General features: G+C 32.3%; 2 protein-coding genes and 1 long non-coding RNA gene across 4 annotated transcripts; 1 reads left to right on the top strand and 2 right to left on the bottom strand.

The window, feature by feature from the left end:
• Window positions 1–5,938: 5,938 nt before the first annotated feature.
• Window positions 5,939–10,254, bottom strand: LOC18614075 (RING/U-box superfamily protein). 2 transcript variants are annotated; one of them, XM_018115461.2, is made up of 10 exons: window positions 9,961–10,254; window positions 9,604–9,874; window positions 9,362–9,463; window positions 9,186–9,268; window positions 8,988–9,104; window positions 8,279–8,381; window positions 7,605–8,190; window positions 7,227–7,423; window positions 6,821–6,962; window positions 5,939–6,138 (listed from the first exon to the last, which is right to left on the bottom strand). In XM_018115461.2, exons 1-9 carry the CDS (start codon window positions 10,077–10,079, stop codon window positions 6,846–6,848), a joined length of 1,695 nt encoding a protein of 564 aa, XP_017970950.2. In that variant the 5' UTR covers window positions 10,080–10,254; the 3' UTR covers window positions 5,939–6,138; window positions 6,821–6,845. The 2 variants fall into 2 exon arrangements, with proteins under 2 accessions (XP_017970950.2, XP_017970945.2); XM_018115456.2 differs by lacking the exon at window positions 5,939–6,138 and having other exon boundaries at window positions 6,545–6,962.
• A 2,582-nt stretch (window positions 10,255–12,836) lies between these two features.
• Window positions 12,837–15,254, bottom strand: LOC148764807 (uncharacterized). Its single transcript, XR_016023086.1, has 2 exons — window positions 14,871–15,254; window positions 12,837–13,602 (listed from the first exon to the last, which is right to left on the bottom strand). It is a non-coding gene; the product is annotated as an uncharacterized LOC148764807 (long non-coding RNA).
• Window positions 15,255–18,595: 3,341 nt separating this feature from the next.
• On the top strand, window positions 18,596–20,492 carry WRKY22 (WRKY family transcription factor). Its single transcript, XM_007051643.3, has 3 exons — window positions 18,596–19,316; window positions 19,429–19,539; window positions 19,675–20,492. Exons 1-3 carry the CDS (start codon window positions 18,889–18,891, stop codon window positions 20,156–20,158), a joined length of 1,023 nt encoding a protein of 340 aa, XP_007051705.3. The 5' UTR covers window positions 18,596–18,888; the 3' UTR covers window positions 20,159–20,492.
• Window positions 20,493–20,924: the final 432 nt, after the last annotated feature.

Genomic DNA, 20,924 nt, shown 5'->3' with positions numbered 1-20,924 from the left:
CTATTTTTAGTCAAGTTGGATAAAATTACCCTTAATGAAGTTACACGCTATAATGTTACACGCCATATATAAAAATCTATAACAAGCCATGGTTAACGTGTTACACTCCATGTACAAAAACTTGTGACAAGCCATGGTTAACGTGTCATACTTCATGTACAAAAACATGTGACACACTATGTACAAAAATCTGTGACAAGCCATATACAAAAGCCTATGACAAACCATGTGCAAAAACCTGTGAAACTTCAAATCCTCTCAACTTTTTTTTTTTTTTTACTTTTTTTTTGATAATTTGGCATAGATTAAAGTGTTTTTAACATGTTTTCATAAATCAGAATACAAATATTTTTTTTATCTAAAACACCCACTTTAACTAAAAAAAATTCTTTGAAAACTTAGATTTATAAATTTCAAAATTTTGATTTTATTGATACCTAGGTCCTGAATTGATTCAATTAAAAGCTATTTCATACATTTGTGATTATTTCTACCGTTTTAGTTTTATCCAAAATACATAAAAATCAAAATTTTCAAACAGTCACCCATCCAAGCATGTCAAAACTAGTGCTTGGTGTCTTGAAAGCGTAAGAAAGAGAACTCTGAAAACATGAGAGAGAAAAATCGGAAGCATAACAGACGAATGCCGAACAGAGAAATCAATAAAATTTGAGAGACTGAGATGGTGAGAGAGAAATCCGAAACACAAATGGAGAGAAATGGGGAGAAATTGTTATGAATGGTTTAATTTATTTGAAATAGTTTAAAGGCTATTTTCGTTAAGTTATGACTAAAAATAATTAAATTTATTTGATAGTTACTTTTAAAATATTTTTATCTAGAAAGGTCATTTTCACAATTTTCTCAATTTTCAATAGCTAGATAAGTTAGAATCTATTCTTCAATCTCCTAGAATCTAATTGAATTTCAAACATTTGAACAGTTGATCGCTATGTCTAAGTTGAGAATCAATTCTAGCATGTGAAAGATATATGACTTCAAAAGTTGAACAGTTGGCATTTGAGTAAGAGATGAAAACAAATATCAATACTTACACAAGCTAGAATTCTATTCCATCTTAACAATCCTGCAATGCTGAAAGGGACTTCTCTTTTAAAAACCTAGAAGTACACGAAAAAGAGAATTCTAAGTTCATTCTTATCTTAACAATCCTGCAATGCTGAAAGCATTTTATTGTGGAAATTTAAACCTAGAAGCCCTAAGTCAAATATTTACCAGCATTCAATTTTCCACAATAAAATCCTTTCATTTGATCAAAAGATAATATTGTACTTCCTCCATGGGTGTTTGGTGAAATGGGTTGATTATTTTCCTCTACATCATTAATTTATTTTTATTTACAATGTACTTTAATCTTCAAATTTTACTTTAAAAGAGGCAAAAGATTTCGTTTGACTCCATGCATTTAACCCAAAAAAAAAAAAACCTCCACTTTCCTTTGTTTGGAGCCGAAGCCAGGAAAGCTGTCTTGGTTGGTCACATGTCGGAGCAACTTTACAGCATCAACTTTCAGATCTAAACATGTTAGTAGGAACCCATTTTCTTATGCAGGCAAGTTCCGACATTGATATGGTCTTTCTTTTTTTAAAAAAAATTTCTTCAAAGACAGTTCGTCTTCGAAAATTAAAGTCAAATAAGCTTTGATATTACGTTTAAAGTCAACAATTTTATTTTCCTTTTGCGATAAGATCAAGAAAAAATTTCAGGTGGGAATTTTTTGGTTTTGACTTTCCGAAGCGTGATTCTAAAGAGAATGAGTCAACATTCCTTGGGAGTGAAGCCGGCAACTGTTCAAACCCATTGAGTCAGTGTGTTCAGACGTAATCAATGGGCTAGCTTGACCAATACCATACTGTTAAGGATATATAAACCAAATAATATTTCTCCCGTCCAGCTCCAGCAGACATTTTAATTAACTACTCTAACACTATCAAGAACAATTTAATACTTCCCTTTTCTTTTAATATTTCTTTTCATTGATACAGTTCACATAATTACAAGAATACGACAATACGGGAATTATATATACTTCAAATCAGCTACTATACTTAGATCGTTGAATTGAACTCGACTAGTTTGCACGGACATCAATTTGGCTATCTATTGTTGATTTTTTTTACCTTTAAATTAGTTTAATTTTTTATTATTATTAAATTATTGTAATTATAATATTTTTTGTATGATCTACGTCAACTAAAATATTTTTTTAATTGTAAAACAATTTATGAGAATGAAAAAACCTATTTTACACAACGATAAAATGCAAATACAATGCGATGAAAAAAATATACATTAAATTGTATTGTGTATTTAGATATATTCTTATTCAAATATCGTGACAAATGAATATTGATCATGACTATTTTTATAATTACAGAAATTTTAATAAATGTATTAAATAAAAATATGTTTTTGAAGATTTAACTAATTAATTAACAGAGTTGCTTAACATGACTTAATAAGAGAAAATCCAGCAATTGATTATCCAAAATGGGTCAACTATCTTTGGTGGTTGTTGACTTTCTTTGTGTTTGTGTAGCTCAGATTTGTTTTTGGCTGTTCAATTAGACCCGTCTTTCCGGTTCTCCTCCATTTATTTTATTGTTCTTTCCTTCCCCTTTCCTTTTCATATGAATACCACATAAAATATATAATAAGAAATCCATTAGTTGAACAGCTCAAGTTATCCGGAAGTGCCACGAGTACAGCACTTTGTGAGAAAGCACGTGCGCAATGGAAACTATTGAACCTATTGAACAAACTTGTTTATACCCCACAAAAACGCACCGGCTGGGACTGCCAGCCACGGCTTGAATCTAAAGTCTAAGACTATGCAGCGGTAGGTTGCAATCGACCGCAATTATTGGTTATTGTAATAGATGGTTGTTGTTGTAATTGTCAGTTGTTCTGATCGGTTTTGTTGGCCGATCGACTTTGTCGTTGGGAAAACTCTTTCTCTCTCGAATCGATCGAATAATCGACATATTTTTTTTTATGAGAAAAAAAGATAAAATTATCCTTCATTAAACCTCCATAAAGTAGCACATCTGTTGGCTGCTACTATTCTTTCCCCTAACCCCCTTTTACCTTCCTTTTACTATACCTTAAACCAGCAACCACCAACCAAGTTAGTTCTCTTCCATTCTCACTACAAAAACTGACCCGAAATCGACCAAAATAAAATTTTTAAATCGATAGAAATCGACTTTTGACACAATGCGGTTTGATCGGTTAGAAGAGTTGAATTTTTTAATCAATTTAAAAAAAAAATCAAATCGAAAATCAATCGAACCGAAGCTTGCTCTCCCCTACTAAAGTCCAAACTGGCTAAAGAAAGAAAAAAAAAAACAAAGGTGAATCTCCACTATAATTTATTTGTACTTCTTTTCTCTTTTATTTGTTTATATTTCAATGTTCTCACCTGATCCTACTTGAAACAAAAGTATTTCAATTTAAAAACTTTTATAATATAAGTGATTAACAATATTTTATACCAAAATAAAAAAATTGTTCAATTATTTTGGAACATATTAAATATTAAGAATCATGTTCGTTTAAGACTTTTATTTTGAAGAAACACGGATTCATTTTTTTTAGGACAATAAGTATTAAATTTAGACATAAAATTAAAAAAATTCTTAAACTATTCTAAAATTTAAATAAATTTTTATTTTTTATTATATTCAATCAAATTTTATACTTTATTTTAATTAAATAAATTTTTATAATGAATAATTAATTATTATTATTAATCAAAATAATATTTGTTATTGTTATACTTACGTAATGTTAACATTATGATGACATAGAAAACGAAAATATTTCATAATCATATCATCGCATCATATAAACATCACTAGACATAATATCAAGTAATATTTTAACTAACAATAATTAATTAATTATTAATAATTAATTCTTAAAAAATATAAAAACATAATTTAACATAATAAAAAATAAAAAATTATTTAAAATTTTTTAAATAATTCAAAAACTTTATTAAATATGATGCCTTTAATTTAAAACAAAATAAATTATAATAACTATCTTTCGAACGCTTAAAGGAATTTCTATTTCTAATAAATATGTTTTTTAAAGTTACAAAAAAAATCATTTTCTAGAATGATTTAACAACCTACACATAATCTAGGTACTCAAATATATTTACTATTGCATTAATTGCTCACACGATGAATGGCATGAAACTTAAAAAACAAATGCCGTACAAATGAACATTCACAACCTCCAAACAACGTGAATGGAGAAAAAAAAACAACGTGATTGGCAAAGCCAGTCCACCAAAAAATCTTTGTGCAAATGCAGTAAACTCCACAACCATGGTAAGTAATCCCAGACGACCTTTGGGCGACAATCTAGGGGCAGCCATACGTATATGATGAATAACGCGGAAAGACTCAACTTTTCCGTCCAAGTCTCCTAGGCAGTTAGATGTCTCAGTCACCGTCACCTCATTTTTTGAAGAGCATATAAAGAACAGTCATTATCTTCTACATTCTTCAAATATTTTTCAAGAAACTATCTCTATCAACGTTTCTTCCTTCTTACATTTACTCAGCCCTTGGCTCCCTTTTTGATTCTGAGCTGGCATTTGTTCTGGAATTGTCAATCTTCTAATAAAATTAAAATTAGAGAAAATTATAAAAAATATTTTTTTTTATAAAGATATTTTAAAAATAATCATCTAAATAAATTTAATTATAATCATGATTTGATAAAAATATTTTTGAAACTATTTCAAATAAATTAAAACATTCATCACAATTTTTTTTCATTTGTATTTTTGATTTCTTTCTCACCTTTTAGTTTTTTCTAATTTTATCGATTTTTCTCTTCGATATTAGTCTGCTATGCTCTTAATTTCTCTCTCCTATATTTTCAAATTTCTCTTTTCTGCGCTTTCAAAACACTAAACGATAGTTTCAATGTACTTGGAATGAGTGGCTATTTAAAAATTTTAATTTTTAGGTATTTTAGATAAAATTAAAATGATAGAAGTAATCATAAATGTTTGAAATAATTTTTAATTAGATCAATTTGAGACCTAAACACCACTAAACTCAAGAATTTAAAAATTATAAACTTAGATTTTCAAAAGAAAATTTTTTTATTTTTAATCAAAATAGATATTTTAGACAAAAAAATTTATGTTTTGATTTTCGAAAATATGTTAAAAACACTTTAATCGATACTAAATTGTCAAAAAAACAAAAAGAAATAAAGAGAGTTAAGAGAATTTGAACTTTTAATTGGTAAGCAATAACAACATTTTATGCAAGTATAACAAAATATTTTTAAATATGACGCATAATAATAATATTTTTTAACATGACGTGTAATAAAAAAAAAATTTTTTAACATAACGTATAACAATTTTTTTTAACCATGATGTGTAACATATTTTTATACATAACGTGTAATATATTTTTGTACATAATGTATAATTTCATTAAAAGTAATTTTGTCAAATTAAATTAAATATAATTAAAATTATAAAAAAAAATTATTTTTAAAAACACCTTATCTTCAAAAATTATTTTTAAAAATACTCCATTTATGCTCTTTAATATAAAGACATAACTTCGTCAAATTGTTATCTAAACTTACAATAAATTCGGTTGGCATTATGAGGTAAGATTATTTGTGCAGGTCGAAATCAGAGAAAAATTCAGCAACACGTGTTTAATAGACATTCAAAGCCCCCAAGGAAAGACAGTAAATTGACAATGTTTTAAGACCTAGGCCTACCAGTTTTGTTAGAAAACGTTACCTTAAATGAAGCCATCGGAATTCTTGCATAAAGAATCAATAAATTCTCCCCCAACTTCGTAATTCATGTTTCAGTCTATCCATCCGGGCCTCACTCGTCAAACTTGGGAAGCCAATACCAATAACAGCATAAGAAGTAAAATAGCATTTTCATTAATAGCCCGGTAGCCACAGCCCACATTTTTCTCATGTCGTGTAGGGCAGTCATTCAACAGGAAAAGATTCAAAAGAATAAACGGATACAGTGTATAATTGAACTGGTTTATATTAACTTACGAGCAAACTCTCTTCTTCCTCGTTGCATGCATCATTCCCCTGCACAAATTCACGCTGCGTCAAAACATAGCAAATAGTGTATAAGTTTTCCTCCTTTCGTCCTTTAACAAAGCATGTTGCTTTATCTGCGTCCATATTTTTCACACCCCGAGAAAAAAACATTGTGCAGTCTCCCCTGCTACCTTATTATGATTTACGAAAAACAAGGGTCACTTTTAAGCTACTTAATAATCTACCCTTCAGAATTAATAAGTATTATTAAAGTGATGATAAAAAAAAATTAATAGGTATTATTAAAATGATGATAAAAAAATCTCACATCTCTTAAGTTAAGAGTATGTTAAGCATATAACTATAACACGTCTCTCCACCTATTGCCAATTGCTTTTAGATTAGATACCTGTTCTAAAATTTAACAAGCATTAAAAGACTAATAACTATTCGATCATTAAATTAAAAAAAAAAAAAACCTATCTAGAGGTTAAATGCTCGTAATTAATTAACAAACTCTGTTATGTTTACACCAAAGGAATCCGAGGAACTCTGTCACTTGACACCCCACTTTACACGGCAGTTTAAATAAATTATAACCACTGCGCCACCTCATTAGACTGTAGAGGGCAGTTAACCCTGCACTATATGGGTGGTGAACTCCATAATGTCAGTTAGCAAAGTTGCAAACTAACTGCTTCTTTTAGTGGTCATACAAATTGAATAGGAGTCTTCAAAGACCTACCATGGGCTGTGCCTTCTACTTTTAATCAAAAACGGCTCTTTCCAAAGAAGTGTTCTATCTGCAAGCACCCCTGAGACTGCAAACCATTTGTTTTAGCTCCATATTTTAATCTCTTTGCACTGAGTGAATTCTGCTTATCATCCTGCATCAACGGATGAAATCAGATGTCATGGACGGTATATAAACAGGTAAAGAACCACCCTACCACCACGCTTGGGATAAACATGCATGATCCATCCAAATGCTACTATATCTTTTAAAATATTCTGCTTTACCATATCAAGGGTGAAATTGTCAATAGTATTATCAAAGATAAAATTTTATCATCAAGTTAAAGTAGCTACTGTAAACTGATCTATGCTTTTCAACTAAGTAAATTGAATGAAGAACTAGTTTTTGAACCCACCAATGAATGATTCACAGATCGCATAACTTTGATTCTACCACCTCTCCCATCAGCACCAACAGCAATTAAATCACCACTACTTTTGGTTAAACCTTGTGTGGGCATTGATCCGAGCATCTTGCCACGCTTGCACCATTTACCTAAATGCCACTTTGTTCCATCAGGACCTAGCAATCCACCAGAGAAACAAATATTCCCTGGAGATATTCAAATGTTCCAAAAAAACCGGTGTAAGAATGCCAAATACAAATTTTCTGTTGAGAAAGGACAATGTGGAAGGCAGTTCCAAATTAAACAGAGAAGATCAATGCACTTGTTAGTTGTTATACTTTGGCTTAATCAACACCCTAGAAACCTACTGATCAATCTCAAAAATACCATGTTCGGAAAGTGGAAGTGAAGATGGAGTCTCTGTTTTAATGTTGAACATGGGCTTTGTTGCAGCAGCAAGCGTGGCACTCTTATCAGTACTTGAACATGTTCTTGATCCTGAAAATCCAACCAGGCTATCTGGCCTGCAGGCTGCAGCTACTCCATTAACATCAGAAACTGCCTTTGACATTGATGGAGCAGGCTCTTGAACAATATTCTCACCATTTCGACATTTCAAATCAGGACTTGAATGCCTATATGCATTCTCACCCATTAAAGGATTTCTCTCTTCATCAAGAACCACAGTACTTGAACCTTCTCTAGTATGATTTGCAAATATAGGACTACCAAAATGGATGTTTTCTTTCATCAAACATGATGAATCTTTGGGTGATCTTCCACTCAAATCCAAGTTATTTAAAGGTAAAATGGGTTGTTGCATCTGATGTTCTGTTGAAGAATTTTTGGCAATCAAAGTCTTAGAATTATCATCTACAATAGCCCTTCGATCAGTCTTCTTTGAAGCTTTAAGAGCCCTCAAATCTTCATTATCTTTCACTTCAATAGATGTCTCCAGTTCCTGGATTCTTGTCTGATGAAACCACATAACAAAAGAACTTTTCAGCAACATTACAGCACTCATGGAACAAGATACATATAATGCTTCATATCAGACTCACTTTCAGTTTGCCTATCTTCTCTTTTGCTTTCTCAAGTTTCTTCTGCAAACGAGCTTCACCTCTACCAAGAAGATTGCACTTGGCCATCAATTCTTTGTAGCTCCTGTTGAAGTTTGAGCATTGTCAAAGATTAAAGTGCACAAGTAAATATAATAGACTGAACCATCAATAATGCTTAAAAAATGAAATGGAAAAAACAACTACAGCAATCTAACTTATTATGAAAAAAGATTAGTGCTCCAATATCATAACCAGGGGAGAACATCAGGAGAAAAACAATACCACTATAAATCCTTTTGCATTTGCTTACCCTGTGCCTTTGAATTAGATACCATGAGAAAGATGAGCAGATATGTTATCCTAGAACCTCCTTTTTTTTTCTTCAACTACTTTAGTCTACTACCATCCAATGACCCAATGCATTAGTGAGCACTTGAGATGGATCAAGGTATGATAATTTTATCCTCCAATGTAAGGAGGAAAAATTAAAGTTATCCAGATCAGGAGTGGATAGCCAACTGAGCATCATTGATGAGCGGTATTAACTTCCAATATGTAATGATAAATCCTAACTCTTCAGCAAGTTAACCCAGTAAAAGGCTGAGCCTGTAAAATTCGTCAAATCCAGAACACATAGCTAGACACCAACAATATTGATCGAAAAGATAAGCATATAGACTATTAAAATTCAGGCTGGCAATCGACTTACTTTTTATGACTGGCCAATGATCGAATAAGATTATCTATCGTATCATGGCTATTGGCTTCATTACCCAGTGAGGCAAGCTTTAAAATCTCATCTTGCTCCAGGTCCAGATCCGACACCCTAGCATAAACCATACAAACAAGTAAGCAAGGAATATTATAAATTACAATCCAAGTAACAAAAAGACTACTATGTACTCACAATTTAAGTACAGCGAGTTCCTTGGCTAGTGCCATATTCCTTTGCTCCAGCCTTGAACATTCCGAATTTGATATAGTAAGCTCCTGCACAATTGCATCCAAAAAAGAAAAACAAATTTCGTTTAAATGAATTGTACAAGAAGATAATTTTCCCAATTGTATATATGATAGTACTACCTCAGACTTCGAATTAAGCTTTTGTTGAATGAATGCCTTTTCTCTTAAGGCTTCATTCTTCAACGCCGCTTCCTTCTTTATCTGCTCCTTGCAAAGACATAGCTAAAACTCCAAAATGCAAGGGATTAGAGAAATTGAAAGTGGAAAAATCGAAAATTTCAATTCAAATTCCAATTTAACTTAAAATAGCATAGAATTTTTTCTCCTAATTACAGAAAAAAAAAAGATTAAGCCAAAATTACCTCTTCGTTGATTTCTTCGTGCTCCTTTTCTTTACGCTCTAAGGCTGAACTAAGCCCCGACACTTTGACAAGCAATCTCTTCACTTCACAACGTAATGCCTCCGCATCTTCTTCGCGATCGATCAACTTTTGGGAGCATAACGAATTGGATTGATCCCCAACTGATTGAAAATAAAGACGAGTCGCATTGTGCCCTACACAACGCTGCTTGCAAACAGGACAATTGTACTTCTTCGTAGAATTTGTACAGTACTCAAACCACTGCTGTAAACTACGGTTCCAGAAAAGAAAACAAGCCGTTTCAGAAAAAATTCGTTTGAATATTAGTGATTAATAAGTAGGTGCGCAAATACTGACCAGAGCTCGTGGAAGACGTGGCCGCAAATGGAGATGGATTGGAGATCTTCGACGATTGGCTTTAGATCTTCGTAGCAGATGGAGCATATGGTTTTGGAAAAGGAGTTATCGCCGATCATTTCTCCGGTTTCTCTCCCCGTCTGCTTCGTGGCTCTGGTTTTTTTCTTTTTTCTTCCTATTTTCCTCTTCGGTTTCTCGCTCCTTTTTCTCGGGAAAATGGAGCGGGATTTGAAAAAATATCTTAGTGGCGCCACGAAGGCGGGAAGAGGAGGGAAAATGATTTTTTTCGTTGGTTGGCTCTAAAAATCTTCCTTTCGGTTTTTTTTTTAAAGAAAAACAAAATGTGCTCTGAAATGGTTGGGCTGGGCTTTGTTCTTCGCCATCTCTTCTCCAGAGTTATATGGACCATTTGGATGTATACAAAATCCAGACAAGGCCCAAACTTCATCGTCACCGTCCAAAAATGCTATTACTTGTGATCTGACGATCTCTCCTCTAAAATGATTGGGCTGGGCTTTGTTCTTCGTCGTTTTTTCTTTATGAGTTATATGGATTTTTTTTTTTTTAAAGACAGGTTAAATGGAGTTATAAGGATAAAGAAATATAAGATATTATTATGAGTTAGACAATAAATATAAATACGGCACAATTAATTAAACATGTGAAGATCTTAAATATGAATATAGACATGTTTACTAAACGTATAAGACATGTACATACTTAACACATTTATTAAAAAGGTTGAATTAAATTTTATATAACACGACACGATATATAATTTATTTAAACGATTAATTAGATTAAAATTTTAAACACAATTAAAGTAAAATGTATACAATTACAAATACAGTATAATCTCATTATTCAAATTTAAAATTAATATTCATAAAAATAATTACAATAAAATAATAATATTCATTAAATACAATAAATCCACTACCATCATCATTAACCATAATAAAAAAAAAACTATTTATATGTCAAACAAGTCATAATGTGTTAGGTAAACACGTATGCACTATTAATCAAAATGATAATTAACGGGTCACAAGATATTCAATACATGATTGATTAAATTTATCTTAAATGTGTTAAATATGTTTAAAATACAAAATTTTCATATTTTAATCATGTGGATACAATTATTCTAGAAATCAAAACTCACTTATATTTTGTATAATCACTACAAAAAAATTGAGTTTTAATCACACTTTTTTGGATAATATATTTTTTTATGGTAAAAATTTAAAATGTGTAATTATTTAAACTTTTGACTTCACTTTTTTCACATTTAGTAACAATATTAAGAAATGAAACTTTTGCTAGTATATGCAATTCCTGTCGTTATATTTTATTCATAATATATCTAAAAATTTATATAATAAGATTAGATCTACAAAAAGTTTTAAAAATCATAAAAAAAAAGTGTTATTAACAATATTTTTAGTAGCACATTTTAATAATATGTTGTATTTGGTCAAATTTGTTGTAGTGAGTATTAATATCATATATAGAATTGTTAAACTTATGATTAAGGTTTATAAGGTCATGGGTTTAATATAATCATACTAGTACGACCTGCGTGTAACAAAATTATAAATTTAAAAATTGTTTGTAGTTATTCTTGAAGTGAAGATGGACAAGAATCGGCATCAATATTTTCGAAATGTAAAAATGTATCCACCCAAAAAAAAATTTTGGGTATCTTATTTTTCTGGTGCTCGTTTCTCGAAATGAAGAGTGGAATGAGATTGATGGTTTCGTTGAATATGTCAATGAACTCGTTGCCCTTGTCGGATGTACTTTTGACCTCTTTTAAGGAGTTGCTTCCATCCAAGAAAGAGTTAGATCAAATTTCAGCGTTTTTATATGATCGTGTCTATGGACTTGGATCACAGAAAGGGCTAGCATTTATCTGCCCTAATGATGGAGGCCGCAGAAACGAAGGTTTAAAGTTAAACGACGAATAGCAGTTCCCCTTCTTTCCCGGCCCCCAAGTTCATGAATCATGATTCATGAGAAAAGATGAGAGGGAATTACAAATAAGGACAGTGAACTACAAATAATTTGGATTTACTATCATGACTATAAGTAATTATTAAAAAGGGAATGATAAGTTTTGCTTGAATTATCCCAGTCACCCAAAACAAAGAGAAAAGATGAAGGGAGCTTGCCACTGGCGATTGCTCCATGCCACGGCATGGACTTAGTTACAATAATGTTTTATATGTTTAATTTTGTTTCTTTGCCCCATTTTAAAAGTAGCCCAAAAGATAAAAAGAAAGCGTTAGCTATGAGGTACAATGATTGTGACACCTGGCATTAACTCCTAATTGTAGTGGTGTGCCCCCTAGTTTTCACTAGTGTGGCACATCCCCTCCCACTATAAACTGTTAACCCCTATCCCTTTCGCTCATGGATTTGGTACAGAGAAAAAGAGATTGATGGGCAAAAAGAAATATGGTAAGGGGGGAAGTATGGCTTGGCTAATCTCGTTGATATATAGCCAAGGTACATATCTATCAGTTAAATTATTTTGGTGCCCAAAACAATAGCCAGGATGATTTCCAATTTCCTCGTCCTCTCTAAGTGCTAGGATGTTGAAGATGTATACCCAACGTTCGCCATGGTTGTGTCCATCGATCATGTGTCATCCCACATCTTTTCAAGTCTCCATCCACGCATACTCCATAAATCTATGTCGAATCACTTTACCGAAGAAATCTTTCAATGCTTTGTTACATGCCGATGCCTAACAGGCTTGGTGGGAGTGTAAATATTTGACCAAGCTGATTAAAAAGGCCTAAAGCATCCCTCCTATAGTCTGGTCTAAGGAGCTGTCATACATGGAAAGATCTCTACCAATCATCCCAATCTTGAAGAAAGCTTTCTCATTCAATAGCAAATCTATCGATATCATACAATTTTGAATCGTACAAGGAGAAAATATTTGGCAAAAAACAGGTATAAAGAAAATTAGCTGGAAAAGTTTGCGACGGCAGGTTTGTTGGTGTAGGTGATGGAGGCGAGATGTGGACCAAATTCTAGAAATGCTTAGAATTCTGCCCTCCATTAATCTTCATCGTCGTCATCATTACCACTTTGTGGAACTGATGCATATGCAATTCTTTTTCTTTAATTCGCTGCAAAAAGGCAACAGTATTAAGGATCCATCACTTTGATGGATTTGGCAGGCCCTCTTTGCAGCCGCTCTTGCTTTTCCTTTTCGACTACAACCTAACAGGATCCAAGGAGATGTTTCAAGCGTTGGGAGCTACCATAGTACTTCATAACTTTGCTTTGCCTTGGAGTTATCACCAACTTTTGGAAAAGCATTACCTCACTCTGCCGTCTCCCCCAAAAAATGAAATAGGCAAAAAAACCAAGTATGGGGATCGATTTAATACTGCTGCAATGTACTAATACATTCAAGATTATTGTTTTATCATAAGATTTGAAAAGAAAAAAGATTGATAAGTTAACAGGGCTACTTTTGCTAACATGTTCAACACAGAGTGATAAAAACGTGCGAGTTAGCCTTTGCCAGCATCACTTTCATAGATATCCTTGCGGCCATTAGCTATTTCCTCTCTTTTTCACTTTATCTTTGTTTGAAACCCCTTGTGCCAGACGTCTCCATCACTGCTCACCACAGTGGACAAAATAATTATAACTTTTTTTTTTCTCAGAGCATTTGTACGTGTTGAGATGATACGTATCACCACATTGACCAAACCCCACGAATTATTCTTTAAATAAATACAGTACTATATATTGTAACCATCAACTTCAATTTGACACTGTGATGGGATAAGTATCAACTAGTCCAATAATTTTGAGGCAACAAAAAAAAATTAAAAAAAAGATCAAATAATATAATATTATTTTGTCATTATCTCTAATTAATATCGTAATTCAAGCTTTCGACGGGCTCAATGTTACGTAGTATTCTCTCTCTTCGACCATTATCGTTGTCAAGATAAGATCATCATTTCCTAGTTATGTGTGGTGGACAAGTGATTTGGAAATGTTTCTTTTTCTTCGAATTTTTGAGTTCTCACACTTAAAAAACATGACTTGAATGTAGTTAGAGGACTTACAAATTAAAATTGATAAAAGAAATGTCATATTTGTTAAATTATAAATGTTTTAAATACATAAATATTATAAAATTTTTTCTATTTATTATTAATTAATTTTAAATTACATATTTATATAAAAATTTAACATGATATTAAAATAGATATTATTATTTTTATTGTTATAAATTGTCATATAATATGTAATTTTATTCATGAAGAGAAATAATAGAGTGATGATAAAAAAAAATCTCATATGTTAGGTTGAGATATTTTGTGTACATTAAAAATATAATAATGACTCTAAAATTTCGATAATAACCATAGTTTTTTTTTGTTGTTTTATGGTACAATTACTTAGTAGTACAAAATTCTTAATTTTTTATAACTATAGGCATGCTCGCTTAACAGAGGGTTATTATGTATTACCAATCTAATTAAAAAGTTAGGTACAAAAGAAAATCTACTTCCATGATTTTTGTTATGAATGTGAGTCTCAGGACTTTTCAACTCTTAGCTGTATATCTAAATTCGTGTCCTTCTAATATATCAACTACTTAAGTTCGGTTTGGACTCTCAAATATTTTCTTTATTAAATCAATTAAGGGTATTAAATTAAAGAATAATCTTTTTGTTTTTCCAAAGAAAAAAAAAGAAACAACTTGTAGAGGTAAAATACGAAATCCCAATTAAATTAGGGCTTTGTAAAATGAGTTACACTACAATACTCGTTAACATGTATAAAGTCATGCTTAACTAGATTATTAATAAGTTAAAATCATAAAAGATTATTAAATTAACTTAGAAGTGAATTTAATGGCTAATGCCCACCTTCAGAAGAGTTGCAAAACTTCAACCCCTACAAGTAAATTCTAACTTTCTAGCGAATTCATCACAGTGAAAATCTGACCCCAAGGAAGAGTAAATATCAAAGGTAAAACCTCCTTATCTTGTTGAAGTCGCCGCTCGCCAAATCGACCCCACACGCTTGCAATTCAATGCCCTCGTGCCATCCACGTCGCCCTAACAAAAAATATTGTTAAATCCCAAAACGCTCAATTAATGCCGTGTCAGCCGATCGTTTACCGTCAAAACCACAGAACAAACAAAAAAAAGAAAAAAAAAGTTTTCGCATCACATCACCGATTTATCACATCATCGTCGGCCTTCCGATCCTCCGTCATAGGATTCTGTAGAAAAAAAAAAGAAAGAAAGGAAATGGTAACCATTGGAATCACGAGCCATGCGATGATGGTTGTAACGGTTAAAAAAGAAAAGAAAATCTGTGGGCCCACAAAATCTGCGAGCTGTTAATTGCCAACTCACCTTATCTCCTTTCACCGTCACGCGCTAATCCGGATTTCGTGTGTGAACTTGAACTTAACTCTCAGCCGTCGATGTGGAAGACTGGTCAACCCGCAATCGTTTCGAGTACGCAAAAGCGCTAAAACTCGCTACTTCCTAACGAACACGTGGTTAGTAGAGAAGTTGTCGTTTGGTTTCTTATGCCTTTTTGTCATTTTACTAAGTCCAGCTCGAATCTACCAAAGGGGAAAGGTATAATGGGCTGGAGAAAGCAAAAGTTTCAACGAAAAAGAAATACAATAGCGATGCTCTCTCCACGTGTCAGTCACGAGAGTGGCAGACGCTGTCCCGCGTGCGTTTGTCCCAAAGACAGATTTTTGGGATGCAAAAAGAAACTCCCACCAACATGCAACTGCGGCTATTATGCATTGATTGTACCCTTGGTAGTCTACATTTGTTCGGTATTCGTGGAACAAGAGATTAGAGATTCAATGTATGTTTTTTTTTTTTTATAATTAAGGGAGGAAGATTTGAATTTTTTTTAGATAAATTATATATTAATTAATAAACTAAATATTTGAGTGTAGATTCCATGCATGCTTATATTAGATACGGTCCAACATTTAATCCTTTTATTTTTCATTGAATCTATCATTCCTATTTATTTTTCACACTATCTCAAAAAAAAAATCTTAACGAAAACCTAATATCATGTATTGATATTGATATTTCATTCAATCATTGAGGTCAATTGTTTAATATGAAATGTTTTGATTCAATTTTATAGACAAATACTATAGTTTTCGATTAAGGTGTTTAGAAATCAATTTTATATCATAATAAAAATTGATCTATGTTATTAAATTATTGGTTTGCTTTTTTCTTTTGTTTTGAATCTTATTTAACACGATCACCTACAATGGCAGCTCAATAACTTTGCTTAGAGCAAATATTTAAATAGGTTTTTTTATTGAAATTAAAGAATTTTTTTAAAGATTTAAATAACTAAATTCATATTTTCAATTTAACATATTCAAAATATTTATTATGAAATATAAAAAATACTTAACTATTATAATTATTTTATATTTTTAAATGGCTACTATAAGATCAACAATAAAAATTTTTAATTCAAATAAATTAACTATTACATAAAATAAATACGATATAATAATATAATATAAACTTTAAATTAAAATAAAAAAGTCTATAAAAGTTAAAACAATAATACCTAATTATTGAATACTTGTTGTAAATCATAAATGAGATTCACAATTTTACGAATATGTTAACATAACAGACTTTCTGCATATTCTTTGAAAGAAATGTGAAGTTAAAGGAAGAAATAGCATATGATGGAAGAAAAATTCAAGAATAGATATTATAAATTGAAAATTAAAAGTTAATAAATGATAAAAATTTGAGATTTATTAGACACATAATTAAAGAAGTGAGAAAATGTGTCATTTTATTAATTATTTTTTATTTTTATCAATTTTTAATAGAAAATGAGATAATTGGTTTATAATTAATAAGGATGTGGAAATGTGAGAAAATAAATATTTATTAGGGTTTAAATAAATATTATATATATATATATATATTTTATATTTTAAATATAATTAACTATGTTATTATAAAAATATAGAGGATTTTCAAATTTGGGGTCTAAAGTTCTTGTTTGGGTGGCTTTACCCAAAGGTTGGCCTTGATCGCATATCGTAATTTAAAGTTAAAGCTTGTTCCCTAATGTGTAACTTTGTGATCATCTCAAGACTTTAGTTATTTGTGTATTTTAAATAATGAATTATTTTTATGGAATTCTTTGATAATCTTAATTAAAATATAAAAAAATGATAAGATTGACAATCATGTATGAATTAATATTTAGAAACCTAACTTCCTCATTAATTTTCTCAATATTTACTTTTTTAACATTGTCATTACCCAAGTTTTAAATTGTTACTAAGACTAGCTCTTTCTAGAACTATTGTATTAATAATTAATTTATTTAAAAAAAATAAAATTTGATTTTTTAAACAAAAAAATTTCATATATACATTTAGAAACAATTAAACTATATGCTCCAGTACATTGTTAAATATAGTGGTTTCACATGTAGCAGTGAGCTTAAGATTTATCATTATCGATCCATGAACGTTAGAATGATAACTATAATATGGTGAGAGAGGATTTTATGTGAGTGAAATTTGAGATTTTGTTAATGAATCTACAAGTCTAGGGTTTCAATTAAATAGGAAAATAAATAGTAGATGAAGCATAAATTGTGAAAGGAAATGAGAGAAATGAGGAACACCAAATGAACTGATTGAGAAAGTGAAATCTCGATGATGTGAACCTCGATTCTAGCTCCGATGATGCTTTGATACCTTGTTTGTTTATCTAGAATAGTAAGCTAGAAAAGAGGAAATTTCTAGAAAAAGAAAGAAAGTACCAAAAAATGAGTAAATGAGAACTGAATTCTTGGATTAATTGAGAATCTGTTACAAGTACTTATGCAAGATTTAAAACCGACTGTAATGAATAAAAAGAAGACTTATTAAAAAAATAAATATTTTATCTATTTATAAACTAAACATGTGTAAACTGCTACACGTGTAATCAACATGCATTGTAATTCTGTAATCAAATTAGGAAATAAGAAGTGTGATGTGTGAATAAAAATATATTTATTTGTGTATTCGAGCATTTAATTTATTAATTAGTGTATAATTCTCTTATTTAAAGAATAAAATTCGAATCTCCTCTCATTCAATTATAAAAAAAAAAAAAAATCTTTATTCCAATTCTCATTGGAAGAAAAAGAAAGAGGCTAGAGCCAAAAAAATGAAGGGAGGAGGACGCGGCAAGGCAGCGTCTATGGAGTGCGAGTGTGGGTTGTGAGCCTCTACGACACTCCATGGAAATTGGGACCCAATGATTTTGTTGAGGGCACCCAAATTAACTGGCCTCCACTTTTATCTTAGTCTCTCGTTTTTTCTTTATTTCTTTCTCTTTTGTCGGTAACTCACGAGCCTCTACCCTCCACTCAGAAAGAAAGACAGACCAGACCGCGTGGACTTTTCGCCTCCTCAATTAAAAAACCCCTTTGACATCCCAAAAGTCAAACCCAAAACCAGAGCCGGTTTTCAATGTCGGATGTTGAGTAAAGCGAAATGTTAAAGAGAGAAAATGACTAGATAAGGCTTTGAGATGCCCAACTCTCCAACCGAACATACCACACTTGCCTCTCTCTCATCTCCCCACACTATCTCTGTCTAAACTTAATACCATTGATTTCTCTTTCTTGTTTATTCTATATAATTGCGAAACCCCACTCAATTACAATCCCCTAGCATTTCCTTATTTATTTTTTCTTCTCCTCTTTTCATCTATCAAAAGTCAGCGCCTGGTTTTGTCTTCTTCTTCTCTCTCATTTCTAACAGTTTCTTGCCAGAGGAGTCAGCTGCAGATTTCAGAAGAGACCCTTCTTTTTTCTTGGTGAGTTTTGCCTCAGAAATTGAGAGAAAAAGGTTCAAGGCCCATGGAGGTTGATTGGGATCTGCATGCGGTGGTGAGAGGCTGCGCCACTGTTACAACGACGAGCAGCGGTGGTGTTGCAACCAGTTCTTTCATGGCTGATTTATATCCTCAGTCTTGTTTTTCTTCGTTTGGTAGTCAAGAAGCTTTTCAGAGTCAAGTTTTGTCTTTTCCGAATCCGATTGAAGCTAGAAATGCTATGGAAGAATTGCATGAGCTTTACAAGCCTTTCTTCCCCAAATCCCAGCCTCTTTCCCCACAGAGCACGCCTTTATCTTCATTTTCGTCTCTTGGCATGTCCAAAGATCAACCGCAGATAAAACAACAGCAACAGCAAAAGCAGTCTCACGCTAGCTCTGTTACAAGCGCTGTTACTACAGCTAGTAGCAACACTGCAACTGCCAATTCTCATAATTCTCGATCTAAAAGAAGGTAAATTTTAGTATTACCATGTATTGAGAAACGCATATCTTAAAAGACCCATGTCAGAAAATTGTCTCTTTGATCGGTTTTATTAAAGTTTTTCTACTTTCCATTTCAACAGAAAGAACCAGCTAAAAAGGGTTTGCCAAGTACCAGCAGAAGGTCTCTCTGCAGACGTGTGGGCATGGAGAAAATATGGTCAGAAACCCATCAAAGGCTCCCCTTATCCAAGGTAAACTCTACAAAAAAAAAAAATGGAGAAAATCATGTGTATTTGTCGCTTTGCATGTTCGATTATAGTAATAAGTTTGGTTTATGTTTGGATATTTGATTAAAGCTTTGTTTTTTTTGTTTCTTTGAATAACAGGGGCTATTACAGATGCAGCAGCTCAAAGGGATGTTTGGCCCGAAAACAAGTGGAACGAAACAGATCCGACCCGGCTATGTTCATAGTCACATATACAGCTGAACACAACCACCCTGCTCCCACGCACCGAAACTCACTTGCCGGCAGCACCCGCCAGAAGCCTTTCACTCCACAAACAGTCACCGCCGGTGACTCCACCAAATCCTCCTCAGCCAAACCCGCCAACAGCTCATCTCCAACTACCTCCGTGGAGGAAGAGCTTGTACTTCAGAGTACAAAGGTGGAGAGCAGAGAGGATTTGGCTGAAGATGAAGGAGAGGATGATTTTGGGATGTCAGACACGGCAGTGAGTGATGACTTCTTTGAGGGTTTAGAAGGAATCGCTGACATGGTCACCGGAGATTGCTTTTCTGATCAGTTTCCCGCTAGTTTTGACCTTCCATGGTTCGCAAACAATGCAGCTACTGCTGCCGGTGGCATCTAAAACTCGCCCGGAAAGATTGCTTTCATGGCTTTATATGTATTTTTTTTTCCTTTTAATTCTTGTATATGTCATACACTTTAGAAGGTAGAGGGAATTGGCTGTACCTTTTGGTAGAATCTAAGCCAACAATTGCTTTTGTATTGCACCTTTTAGAATTCCATTTAGGAGTCTTGTAGAGGAAAAAAGATTTAGCTTCCTGTTTCAGTTCTTGAGGTAAAGTTAGTTACAGAGCTAGGAGAAGTTTTAGTTTTAGACATCCTTTTTGTCGGATAAAACTAAAGTGCAATCGGTCATTAATCTATCAGGGTGACAGGATCATGACCATCTTTGTTTACCTTTCTTGTATGAGTTCTTGATTTTCAATTTGAGCCTTGTATTTAGCTGTAGACAAGCAAATTCGATGTGGTGGGTAACAGTTTTTGTATTTTACCGCAATGGTATCTGCCTGCCTGCCGTCAGATCATCATGGCAAAGGTGTTTATAGAATGGTTTTATGCGCTCTCTGGTTTCTCAGTGACAAATAAATTTGTATAGAGAGAGAGAGAGAGAGAGAGAGAGAGAGAGAGAGTACTAGTAAATGATATTTTAAGGTTTTTCAAATAAAATATCCACTCAGAAAGAATTTTGCTGCTGAAAAATACACAGTGAGGAATCCTGATCTGGGAACCTTAATAATAGCCCGGAATAGATAGGAGAGAAAGTGAGATGCCAAACTCAGGATTGTGTGTTTGAAGTCTGGCTTCCTAGTCGCATCTGATCCAGCTTC

Source organism: Theobroma cacao, chromosome 1 (assembly GCF_053813885.1).
Source record: "Theobroma cacao isolate CCN51 chromosome 1, ASM5381388v1, whole genome shotgun sequence".
NCBI classification, from domain to species: Eukaryota; Viridiplantae; Streptophyta; class Magnoliopsida; order Malvales; family Malvaceae; genus Theobroma; species Theobroma cacao.
Note: the sequence above shows the minus strand (reverse complement) of the source record. Positions and strands in the feature narration are given on the sequence as shown.

Excerpts from the sequence above, each read along its gene's own strand:
- LOC18614075 (XM_018115461.2), bottom strand. The coding sequence starts at position 10,079 with ATGATCGGCGATAACTCCTTTTCCAAAACCATATGCTCCATCTGCTAC. Across the intron at positions 9,464-9,603 it reads ACGAAGAAATCAACGAAGAG|CTATGTCTTTGCAAGGAGCA; the intron begins GTAATTTTGGCT and ends TTGGAGTTTTAG. Across the intron at positions 9,105-9,185 it reads GAACTCGCTGTACTTAAATT|GGTGTCGGATCTGGACCTGG; the intron begins GTGAGTACATAG and ends GGTTTATGCTAG.
- WRKY22 (XM_007051643.3), top strand. The coding sequence starts at position 18,889 with ATGGAGGTTGATTGGGATCTGCATGCGGTGGTGAGAGGCTGCGCCACT. Across the intron at positions 19,317-19,428 it reads AATTCTCGATCTAAAAGAAG|AAAGAACCAGCTAAAAAGGG; the intron begins GTAAATTTTAGT and ends CCATTTCAACAG. Across the intron at positions 19,540-19,674 it reads AAAGGCTCCCCTTATCCAAG|GGGCTATTACAGATGCAGCA; the intron begins GTAAACTCTACA and ends TTTGAATAACAG.